General features: G+C 35.8%; 1 protein-coding gene across 1 annotated transcript in view; it reads left to right on the top strand.

Moving 5' to 3' along the window:
• Positions 1-12,976, top strand: part of ADCY2 (adenylate cyclase 2) — a 211,986-nt gene that overhangs the window by 163,613 nt on the left and 35,397 nt on the right. The window contains exon 15 of the mRNA XM_033054038.2: positions 4,314-4,398. Within this exon, the coding sequence (XP_032909929.1) occupies positions 4,314-4,398 (85 nt within the window). The remainder of the gene's footprint in view (positions 1-4,313; positions 4,399-12,976) is intronic.

Here is a 12,976-nt window from a genome sequence, read left to right as displayed (position 1 = left end):
GTTGAGTGATTGGTCCTGTTCTGTAGTATTTACTCACATTTTAATTCAAAGCCAGAAGGAACTGTTAGGACTTTATAAACTGACTTTCCATACTACAGACTTATAACATGTATAAAGTTTTATGGACTTCTATTCAGATGTTACAGCAGCAGTTTCCCAGCGATTTCTAAATGGAGGCACAAACCAAGGGACTCTTCCAAGAATTCAGCAGTATCCTGCACATGGTTGAGTGTGACTTTGGGCATTATTAAAAATATGAAATTAAGACACATGGCAAATTCTTTTTTACAAGCTTATACTGTATTTTGATAAGTAAAGGAATTAATTCAGGGAAATTCATGGTTTGCCACATATCACAAGCCAAAGATGGATCAAACTACTCCCAGCCAGCAGTATGATTTTTAAATCTGTTTTTTGGTTTTGATTTCAGTCATGAAAATTAATCTAGATTTATCATCTATCTTACATGTAGTCAGATATTTATTTTGCTCTATCCTTACTATGTTGCTTAAACCAATTGTTTAGCTCATTAAAATATATCAGAATACCAGTAAACTCTAGGGACCTGTATTCAGCTATGGAAAATATCCTCCAACTTGGTATTTCTGGTATTTCTAATATCAGAGCTAAAGACTTTGTCATTTGTCATAATTGCTTTGTCATTTTCATTACCCAAATGTTAAGTGTCTTATGATCCTTTTATAGGGCTGCATATTAAATTGTAAAAGCAAAAGTGTAAAATCATATATTACCAACATGAATGATATTCAGCTTCAGGTGGTCTGTGGATTATTTTAATAGATGCAAAAATGGAAGACAGAAAGCCAAAGTATTATACAGGCATCTGCATCTTTTCTGGAAAATTGGAAGCACTGCAAGTTAAAACAACAACAACAACAACAAAAGCTTAAAAAACACCAGTGTATGTAGTCATCACAAATGCAACTTAAATCAAACATACTCCAATGCTGCAAATGTTATTTCCTACTAGAATTCTAGCTGCACTTTTGTTTTCCTTCAAAAACTCTATGGTGCTCTAATGAAGACATGGAGATGAACTAAATCTGTCACTGGGTTTTATTGATTCACTATTCCATTAATTTGGTTTTGCAGTACTGTAACATCATTGATTTCTGTGCAGGCACACAACCTGCTACTTAAAAGTAGATTTGGAGATACTTGATGATGGAGAACATCCAGCAAGTTGCAAGTACTAAGTAATATCTTCAAGATCACAAGACATTTTTTTCAAGGCTGAAATAATTTATTAATGTTTTAATTTTTTTGGGGTCAATAAAGTGGTATTGGTGTTTTAATAATAAGCTTTACACAAAGTGGTAATTACAAATTTAATCAAGAAAACAGTATCTTGGAGTGAAATGTATGATGAGGAATAGGTCTTCATTGGCATTAAAATGAAAGCAAATCTTTACCATTACATTTCCTTGGAACGGGCCTGCAGTGGCTTTCTAGAATTCTTGGTTTACCAAGTGAGAGAAGTATCTCTATTAATTCACAGCAACCCCGCATTCCTTATTTAAGCAAACAGAATTGGTACTGATATGGAATTGGTAGTGTGGGTTCTTTGAAATGTAGACTGGTGAATTGATGAAAGTATATTTCCATTGAACAGGAGATACTTCTTGTAGTATTCAAGTGAGGGATTGTATTTAGGCCACGGTTAAGATTCTTCCCGAGGCTTCACTCTCTGAGGCTGCTGTATCTTTTTGTCTTGAGTCATGCCAAACTAGCAGTCATGGTTAGGAGGCTTTCACATGATATTTTTGATCAGGTACAACTGAATTTCTTCATAGGAAAGGTAATACTTAAAAGGTTTGTCCGAAAGCAGGCACGTAAGATATAAGATGGTATAAGTGAAAAGAAACCGTAATTACTACCTATTTTTCTGCTGTATTAAATCACCAGAAATTCAAGTGGAATTACAAAACTGAACTGATATTGGTTTAATATTGAAACTGCCATACAGTCTCCATAGCTATTGAATCTTTTGATGGCTTAGTGAAAGTATCAATTCCTTAAAGAAATAAATAGCTATTATTAGATACCAAAAAAGTCTGAATTCAGTACAGCCTGCATGATTGTCAGTTGCATTGGCTTCATTGTGATTTTAACATATCAAAAGAATTTGCAGTCCTGTCATTCAGAACATGAATAACAATTATCTATAAGCTAAGAAAATTCTTTGCATTGAGGGACATGTAACAAAAGTCACATATTTTCCTAAAAGTTAAAAAATTTGAGAAAAAAACCCACATTATTTTCTTCATTTTTAAGTATCTTTTTCTTCATCGATGAATTTCTGATTTTTATGAGATATACATAGATATAATTTTTTTCCAGTCTCACACCACTGATAAAAATGAATTGTTCAAAGCAGATAATTTCTAATGAAACCAGAAAAATGCAAGTTTAGTTAAGATCATAAATTATTTAGACATGGAACTACCTGAAGCTTGAGAAATTCTCATGTTGTTTCCTCACTTTTAAACTGTCCCTGTGTAGGATATGGTCAAGGGTTGTCTGGTTTGGGTTTCTGGAGGGGACTGTACAGCAGAGAGCAGAATGAGCTCATTCCTTGAAGCATAGAAGAGGCAGGCAAAAACTTACCTGCCTTATGCAATTTCAGGTGCTCCTCTGGCTAAATATTTTGCCCAAATCTATCAATGCAATGCATTTGATATCTCTACACAACACAAGCAAGGTTCGTTTATTGTAAAGACCTGTACTGGTTCTGTAATGTTTCAGCGACCAAAAATAAATTGTGGTCATTTCCTATGGTCATTACCTCAAATGAGACTTGATGGTGGAACATAATTTTTAGCATTTTGCTTCCCTTTGTAACATTTTTAGCCCACTTTTTCCTTTCTAGGATCAGCATGAAACTATTTTGTCGTAGCTTAAGTGAAACAGAAGTCTTGCTGTTCCCAGAAAAGAATGGGGTGTGGGGAGCAAAAATACTATGGGTTTTTTTTCCTGTTTTCACCACTCAAATCTGGATTTAAAGATACCACTTTTTATTACCCTCAGTCCTTTTCTCTTTGTCCTGTTCACTTTGCTGTGTAATTCTTGGGCTCTCTCAATAACATCATTGATTATGTGAAACAGCTACAAAGACCTTTTGTTCTTGCCTGTTGCCCAGGAGATTAAGTACTCTTTGCATAAGTTCTCTTTCTGTCATGTTAATTTTATTACCCTCACTCTCCAGTTTCTCTCCTAACATCTTCATTTCTTCTTCTAAAAGGATGCACTCTAAAAGGATGCACTGATAAGGCTGTTCTTGTGTGCAGGCCCCTTTTTGGTATTCTTCATATCAGAGAAATAATAGTTATATATTGAAATGTAGGAAAGGTTCCTTGAATAGTAATGAATGACATATATGATGGGAATTGTTTATGCATATGTAAAAAATAAACTTGTTTCTTTTCTAACTGGTTTTGGTTTTAGTTTCCTAGTTTGTTTTCTTTTTTTTTCTTTTCTTTCATCTCTTCTGTTGCTTATGAGATTTTCAATTCCTAAGAATAGAGACTAGTTTTAATACTCTGATGTACAGCTTACTGTTTCAATCTCAATGAGAAAATCTTGTGGAACATGTATTCATACACAATAATGATCTTCAAATGACTTTTTAAAGAAATATTATTTCATGATTAATATATGCTATGAATTGCCAGTTGTTTGTTTTTCATCAGCTATGTGCATCAGCCCAAAATCTGATGATTCATACTTAATATATAACAAGTTCTCTGAATGATTGGCAGGGAAGCTCATCAATTACTCTCCAAAATGCTTTTAATGGCATCAGAGTGGTTGGTGGTGTTAATGCTTTTTCGTTCTTTCCTGAAAATATTTTATATAACACTACAGTTAAAACAGATCAAAATGTTTCTTAATATGTCTGGCATATAATGTCTGATAAAGTAAGATATTTGCTGAGGCTCAAAGGAGTTGAGAAGTATTTTTAATTCTGTGAAAATGTCAAATATGAGGTAAACCTGAAAGCAGGTACTCAGGTATAGACGTATAGTATTTATAGGTGTGGAAATTATTAGCTTCTCATGGTAATAACTTTGCAAGTCAGAGGTAATTTAGGTCAAGCATTCTTGGATTGACAAAATGGCAGGGGAAATGCCTGTCACTTGGCTGAAGGTTGGAATTGGTTTTCTATGGTATTGATATTTGGAAGTTGACACTTGTTCACAGTAATTTTTCCTATAATCAGTATTATACACAAAGAAATGTCATGTTACAAATGTTCAACAAAGAAATTAACACCTGTTTTCCTTTTCTTCTAGAACATCTATTCTTGGAATTTCATTTGGGGCTGCATTTCTCTTGCTTTCCTTCATTTTGTTTATCTGTTTTGCTGGACAGCTTTTGGTAGGTATTCAAGGAAATCTAATCCATTAGTTGATAATTTCTCTGAAGTAACACATTCTGATTTTGCCAAGTCACTCTGCCTTTGCAGAGTACCAGTTAAAGGAAGAAGGATTTGCATGCTTAGGCTTCTGTGGACATTGTTTTGTCCAGGTTGATTTTCTGTAAAATGTCCTGATTTATCTGAAAATCAGAAAATGCCAATGCAGTGGTTGTCTGTATTGACACTAATATTCTGTTTCTCATATGAAGCTGGATCATCTGGGAGGTTTTCATTATTGTTTGATAGATTGCCTTTTCAAAATTTATTGCTATTGTGCTTACATGAGCTGGCTCATCTTTTAAGTGCTTTAATTTGCAGGATTGTACATTTGTTTAAGTATTGTTTAAGACCATATTTTGAGTTTCACCATAACAATTTCGTTTGAAATATGAAAATGTTTGAGGAAATTTCCAGTGCTCTCACTGAATGGTCCAGGTGTTATTGTAATAAGTATTAGTGTATGCAATATAACGCTGAATTTAAGAATTTATTTCGATATTTGGGCAAATCTTTCAGCCTTTCAGCATGTCCCCCCTTTCAGTTCTCAAATAGATCCAACATAGAACTCCATCTATAATAAAGGTAACGTGTTTCAGGATTTGTAAGAAAGTGAATGCAATCTGAATGTGGCACCCCACTACTCCTTCTCTGTCTTTGCATAAGCTCACATAGAGAAAACTGAAAGACGATTTATAAACAAAGCACATGGGAAAGACAATTACTTCAGTATGCTGTAAAATAGTATGACAAGGTAGTTAAAGAAAGAAACAGAGGAAGTAGGTTTTTATAATTTCTCTGTATTCTCTTATGAGGCTTGTAATTAATCAGGACATGTTTTTAAGAAAATATACAGTAATTTCACGATTATAAGCTGCACCATTTTGACTAAAATTTTGGTCCGAACCTAAAGTGCGGCTTATAATCAGGTGCAGCTTATATATGGACAAAGAACGAAAAGTTGCTGTTTTAGTTTGGAGGACAGGTGTCTGCTGAGAAAGGCAGGAGCTTCTCTTTGAAATGGAGAATGTAAACCCCCTCCCTCCAAATTATTATAATTTTGAAATCAAGCAGCTCTCAGGCAAAAATATGAGAATTAGGAATAACAGTTATTTTCTAGGGAAATTAAAATAGAAATACAGTACTATAAAGAAACAACCTGACACCCTGTCAGGCAGGGTGTTGGTAGCAGTCCCATTAAATGGTGGTTGCAGTCCCCTTGCAGTGACAGATGTGATTCAGTTGGAGCAGTGCTCCTGTAGAAGGTGCAGTTTCCCTCCAGAGGTCCAGTGATGATGTGGAGAAATCCGATTTTCCTCTGGAGCCCAGGGAAGAAAGTGGCTACCTTAGTGTCCCAAAACCTCTGTTTTATCTTGGTAAGAAATGCTGGGCTCTTCCCCCTGGCCGGAGCAACTTCCAATGGGATGCAGTAATTTTATCAGTCCCACAGTGGGACTCAATGGGCCATTAGCAGAAAATGACTCGCTGGAGGAAGGACGGATTGTGAAAAGATAAAGAACAATGCCCCGCCTGGTTTCAATGGATGGCCCATTAGCAGAATATCTGCCGTTGAGATAAGGATCACTGCCCCCACCCTCAACAGATGGTGATAGAATAGATACCTTTTATCACACTCTGTATTGTAACCCAAGACAGTTGCCGACATCTGGAAGTGCAGCTTATAATCAGGTGTGGCTTATAATCGTGAAATTAGTTATACATTTCAGTTACCTTCCGAATAAGTAAGGGATGCTGCCACTGCTTAGGAATTAATCTGAAATATAATGCAATGATATTGTTAAATATTTTTAATCATTAGAGTTAGGTATTAGAGGTATTGCTATTACTTAACAGCAAAAATTAGTCCTCATATAAGGTTATACTTGATTGCTGTTTGTTATTGACAGTAAATTGAGAGTAAACTGATGGAATCAGAGTACTGCTCTTGAATAAGCAAATTTAACAAAAAAAAATCCTTCAAAGAAAAACCAGCCTTTTGCTGTAGGAAAAAGAGGTGCTAATGAAATAGTATCAAGAAGTGCTAGCACATACATTCTCCCAGAGGATTTTATTTATTGTGTTACTTAGAAGGAATGCAAATACATTTTTCTGCATTTAAAGAGATGGCTAAACAATATCCCAAGTCAGAGTTCTGCCACTTGAATAATATCTAACACCTATTTTCAATGCTTTTTGATCATGTTACAGAAGTACTCTAAATACTGCAAATAGAAATGGAGACCTATAATGGTATTTCTGATGACTTGCCAGTTATCATCTTCTAACCTAACTAACTTGAAAAGTAGTTATTTATGTCCATGTCTTTGTGAGTTCAACTGCTCTAATACAGAAACTATACTGCTAAAAAGATTCCAGAATGTTATGACCACAGTTGATGCAGTGTTGTCTTGATGTGCATGGATATAGTTCTTAAGGTGACAGGTGAGAAGCAGCTAACAAAAGAAGCTGTAGGTTTTCCTTTCCCTTGTTCTCTCCCTAAGATTTCTTCTTTTGTATCAAAATCCAAGTGTTGTTTTACAGCTTTAACCACAGTGACACCCTATGTTATATTTTGGTAGCATATTGCACTATCTGACCCATCACTGTAAATGTTTTCTTTTTAGAAGAAAATGTCTAAAATGTCAAAGAAACAAACACTGACATCTGAATTTTCACACAACAGTGACACTGTTAACAGAAACCTGTATTTATCATCCTAAGGCTGAATTGGTTGGGCGCATTTGGGGTTTTTTCACACCTCTTTTTCTAAAGGGGCATCATTTGGATTCCCTTATAAAAGGCATGTAGTAAATGTGGATTTGCTTGTGTGTTCATGCACTTGCACACAATTACAGAGTTTAAAATCACCAAGTATCTCTCTTCTTAAAATGCACCAAAAAACCCAAGAATTTTTTGTGCCTGTCTGACCCTGACAGATGAAATGTGGTGAGTTAGCTATAGGCCAGCCACTCACTCAGCTGCTCACTCACTCTGCCTCACACAGAAGGATTGGGTAGGAAAATAGGATGAGAAGCTCATGACTTGAGATAAGGCAGGGGTGATCACTGGCCAATTCTTTTCATAGAAAATGCAGACTGAACGTGGGGATAATTGATTTATTTTATTTATTTTATGTATTTAATTTAAAAACAAACATTAAAGTCACATCATTACTTCTCCCTATCCCAAATTTATCTTCACTCCTCTGCTCCGGAGACCTCTACCTCCTGTCAAGCAGTACAAGTAGGGGTGGCGAGTGGTTGGTGCATAGACATTTCTCTCTGCTGGTCCTTCACATATTACAAATGGCTGTTACCACCACAGAGGAAGTCCCACAAAAACCAACATTGACCAAATTACTCTGTATGATTTTCATTTCACTGGCAAAACAAAAAAAAACCCTGATCCAGACTGTAATGCTAAAATTACTAGCTCTTATGGAATTTAATTGCAGTATTGTAAGCAGAGATTTATACTCACTGTTTCACTCTGAGTTTATTAATTGATTCTGCTGTTCAGCAGCACTGCAGTGTGGCCCAGCTCAGTCTGGGGTGAAGTGATAATTCAGCCATGAGAGAAGAATAGGAATTTTTCCATCAAACGATTCAGCACCGTAGTAGCACAAATAAGGAGGTTTCAGACTTCCAGATCCTGTCTTTGTGGAACCCCCTGCTGGTCTGTGGCAAATAGGATAAGGGCAGGGAGAGTTGGCAGTTCTCACAGAAACAGTCATTTGCCCATAACATTAAAGCTTGCTCAGTCCTAGCTAAAATGGCATCTATCCTGAAACACTAAAGGAATTTATATCTTCTATGTTCTAATTACTTTTTTGTTCCTATTAATTTTTTTTATATGCTCTTTGTTTTTTGGATAATCACAGTGTTCAGAGATACTCATAGTCTTAACAATTATGGGTATTTTTGGTCATAAAGATCCTTTTTGTCTTATATTTTCATATTTTAAATGTTTAATTTTGAATATTTTCTTTGAATTTTCCTTGAGGAGTTTCTTTCCCAGATAGACGGATAGAGGACAGTAATTGTCCTTTAGCTCATATATTTTCTGTGTCTCTTCTTTGTATCTTCTTGAAGTACAGATGAGTTCATAGAATGCATGTGAAATGCCTCAGCTCTGGTAAGTATTAGATGTGTTTTACCTCCTGCTGTGAATGCAAGGAATCAGACACCTGGTACCTAAATGATAAATTGGAAAATGTAATGCATTCAGTAGGAAAAAAAACACAGTAAGCATGTAAAGGAAAGATCTTTGGAGTAGCTGAGGTAGCTGGCCAAAGAAGTATTACTCTCAACCAAATGTTCTTTGTGCATTGATGCAAGTACTCAAAAGTCTCAAAAATCTATTTGCATTACCTGGGACATACATGCACTTAATTGATGTGACATTCTCTTTGTGCCAGTAACTTTCCATTAATATGAAATAGTTTTTTTGTTTATATCTTGAAAACCTGTCTGACTACTTAAGCTAACAGAGAAGATAGAAATAATGTCATCTCCTCTGAATGTGTTTATAGTCTCTCTTAAATACCCAGCTGAATCATGGAATTAGCAGAACCCAATGCCAACAAAACAAACAGCAGAAATAAGTGTATTCACAGTTGAGAAAGATGTTCTGATTTGAGGTTACTGAAGTCTCTGACAAAAGGTAGCCAGTACATCATGACACTGTCCCTGCTAGAAGAGAGAACACTATTTGCACCGTATCACTGTATAAATAGTGATGCACAATCTTTACCTTTTTTTGCAGAGGTTTGTATTTTACTCTAAAGCAATTGGCATTGGTACTTAGGTACAGTCAGAATGACTGTGTACTCAGAAGATATTTAAAAGCTCTGTAAGAAAAGGAATATCAGCACCAGCACTATTTGGAAATTATTTTCGATATGGAATTTTACCTTTGAGATGAGTGTCATTTAATACAGATATAGAGGAAAGATCTAGGCCCTTTAGTTTCTTCAATAGCAAGGCCTTGCCTGTAAATGAAGATTAAGACAACGATGTTTAGGCAAGGAGAACCTAAAGAGGCACTTCGGCACCTACAGCAGGGTCCATGAAAGAGGCTCATCAATCCTAAAACTCATTCTGATGAATCCCTAGCAGAGGCACTACAACAGCAAATCCATCACTACTTAGTTAAGTACCATGTTCAGACTTCAGGAATTGTTATAAGTGTACTGATTTCAGTAACTAAAGTCCTTCTCATTACTCAGCTTCTTGTTACATGTTTATGACGTTACATAATTGAAACCAACTGAAGAATTTCCTAACTTGGTGAAAAGCACATTCTTTATGTCTGCTTTGCCAAAAATTCTCTTTTAATAACTTTTTAAATCCAACAATGCTGCCCATTAGTGTCTTTGCCCATGATAAGATTGTAAGTTAATTTCAAATAAAGAGATACCCAAGTGTGCTTCCTAGTGTGCAAACAATTTTTCCTACAGTTATTAAAAAACCAGGAAAGCAGAGAGTATCCAGATTGTTTTCAATGATCTGTACATGAATTACCTGAGAGCTGATACCCATGATGTGCTAGTACCAGAACATGGGCACAGATCAGAGCTTCTGTTGTGTGAGACATTTTTTTGGATGGTAGAATTTCATTGGGAGATCGAGACTTGGCCAATGTAGAACGTAGCATTCAGAGCAATCATTCCTCTAGTTCAGTGCCCTGAGCACTGTCCTTAAAATGTCATTCAGGTTTGATTCTTCTCAAAACTAGTGGCTCTTTAAATATTTTCTGAGAAAAAGAAAAATCTTGATGGGAGGGACTGAGAACATCTTAAGTTAAAATAGCATATAACAGAGTGATTGTACATTTTCATGAGTGAGAAAAGCAGCACAGGAATATTTTGTTAACAATAGGAGCATTAATAAGTATGTAAAGTAAGAGCTTGTGTCTGTATAGCAAAATCCCCCTTCTCCAAGCTTAGGTCAGTGTCATTGCTGTCAGCAAGATCTTTGGGTTTCAACTTTGGTGTCTTCTTCAACTCTGAGTGAAAATGAGCATGTAAAAAAATCTGAATTTTGTTTCTCTTGATTGCATTCTTTGAAGCATCAGTATTGGTAAAACATCGAGTTGTATTTGAATGCAAAATGAACAACAATAGAACTATAGAAAATGTGATACACTGGCTTTCTGTAAATAAGTTTTCAGTGAAGATGTTCCAACCTCAGCTGGCATGTGAAGGAGAAGTGTGACAGCTCTTGAAACACTGTCTTTCATCTACAACACAGAGCTGTCACAATTAGTTCTCACACCAGTTCTTTGATCTCACTCAGAAAGACAGCATTCATCTTATTAAAGGCTGAAGTAGGTTTTTGTGTGTGGAAAGACAACACAGGATACATTTTAATGTCCTGAATATTCAAAATAAGTTATTACTCATTATCATGCTGTGCTGTCATATCAGATTTAACATGTGCAGATGAAAAGGTAATACATTAGTCACCTCTCATACTACAAATACCTATTATTTCTAGTCAGTAAATGATAAACACTCAACCATGTTCTGCAAGCTCCACTTAGAATAAACACTGTGACACTCTCTAATGCTACAGAGATCTGATGTCTTATCCGACTTGCATACTTTCAAGAGCTGATTCTTTCTTTAATATCATTCTGCATTTTGTTCAGAAAATTGTAAAGGAGACATAACATTTACAACAAAAATGTATGATGGAATCAACAAAATAAACCTGCATAAGTCTGCTTTTAAGAGTGGTTTTCATGATTGCCCCAATCCCTCCAGGGATTCCCCAGATTTTCAGCTGTACTGAACTGCTGCAGTTATAGTACATATGGGCTGGATCTGGACTGCTCAAAAGTGAAATGAAGTTCAGCAAATCTGTTATTCACACAGAGAATTATTTTTCAACTGTGTATTCTTTCATGTTTTCCAAAGAATATCTACTCAATGGCTTAAAGATTTTTAGGATTTTGTTACAAGTTTTCCTTTGAAGACCCTCACTGACTTAACAAATAAGGTGGGCAAGGCAGAGGTACCAAATAAACACGAGTCTTTCCCCTCCAGAACTCAGAACAGTGCATTAAACAGCCTGGTAAGAAATACATCACTGCTGTGCTTCTATTTGACAAGTGGAAATAACTATCTAGAATTTAATTTTAAAAGTTGCACTCTTCACTCACGTACTCACGTGGTTCTTCCAGTTGGAGCCAGCAGTATCTTGTAATTTTAGCAAGAGCCATGAAATAATAGAACCTTTTTACTGATTAATCACATTGGCTGAATGGTATATTGTTTCCTGAAGTTTATGTTGTTCTCCAAACCTTTTCTAAGAGATAAAGTTGCCTTTTTTTTTTTCTCTATTATTAGTAGAAGGAAAACATTTTTTCAAAGTGTAGAAAATCAGTTCAATAAGGTCCTCCTTGCTAAAATATATTAGCAAGGTCAGGTGATATTGTTCAAAAATCCTGTAAGCAAAGAAAAACTGGAATTATTGCAAGGATTTTTAGTACAGAAGTTACATAAGTCTGTACCTGTTTCTCAGGTACTTTGAAAAACAAAGGGAGTTCTCAGCAATACATGCTCTTCTCAGCATGGACATTGCTAAGTAGTCTCTTCAATTCTATACTGTAATTTTTTTCAGTGATTACTTTCAAACATGAAGAAAGTTCAAATTTAGCAATTGGAAGCATTGATGCTAACATAGAAAAGTTTGAAAAGTCACCATCATTTGATGCCAACATTCTTGTATTTAGATACTGGGACTCAGTAGAGATTTTTCCATGTGAAAGTTAATTTTATCCTCAAAATTAGGATAATATGAAAGCTTAATTTACATCGTGTAGCACTACTAAAACACAAAAGCACCTTTTTTGCAACATTGTTTTGCATTTTTTACTGAGCCATGGTTTTTAAAGTTTTGAAATTGAAAGTACGGACTTCCAGTGGAATTCAGGATTTGGGAAGTGCTCCTTCCTGACCCACTGAAGCAAAATCTGGTGGAATTTAAAGCCCAGGGAGGTGATCCTCCTATCCCACTCCCATTGAAGTCCCAATGAAGTGCAACCTGTAGTGAGGTTGGGTATGTATTCCCAATAGGAAAATGGGCATGAGGACCAATCACACAGAATGGCCAGAACAGCTCTCATACAGCACCCACATAACAATAAGCAGCACTCACGTAAACATGGTCAACACTGATGGTCTAGTTCCTTCTTTCTGGAGGTTCAGGACTGATAAAATATACACTTCCTGACTGTTGTCATCCACATGCACACTTTCACTTGTGGGTCTCCTGTGTCCTGTCCTCAAAATGCCATGTAGGTTTTCTACATACCCAAATGCATCTTTAAGATACACCACAGTTTTACACAATTCCAAGTGTCTGTCGACTTCCAAAATCAACTGTCCTGTGCCAGCCTTTTAGGCAGGGATCAGCCTTTGTCTGCAGGGCATCCTAAGAAAGGAAGATTTTTTCATTGAGGCTTCTTGGTAGATTTTGCATCAGAAATCATGACTGCAGCAATCTCTTTCAGTGTTCTTAGAAGCAGCAAATTCAG

Source organism: Catharus ustulatus, chromosome 1 (assembly GCF_009819885.2).
Source record: "Catharus ustulatus isolate bCatUst1 chromosome 1, bCatUst1.pri.v2, whole genome shotgun sequence".
NCBI classification, from domain to species: Eukaryota; Metazoa; Chordata; class Aves; order Passeriformes; family Turdidae; genus Catharus; species Catharus ustulatus.
The sequence above is the reverse complement of the archived record's forward strand: the minus strand, read 5'-3'. Positions and strand labels throughout refer to the sequence as shown.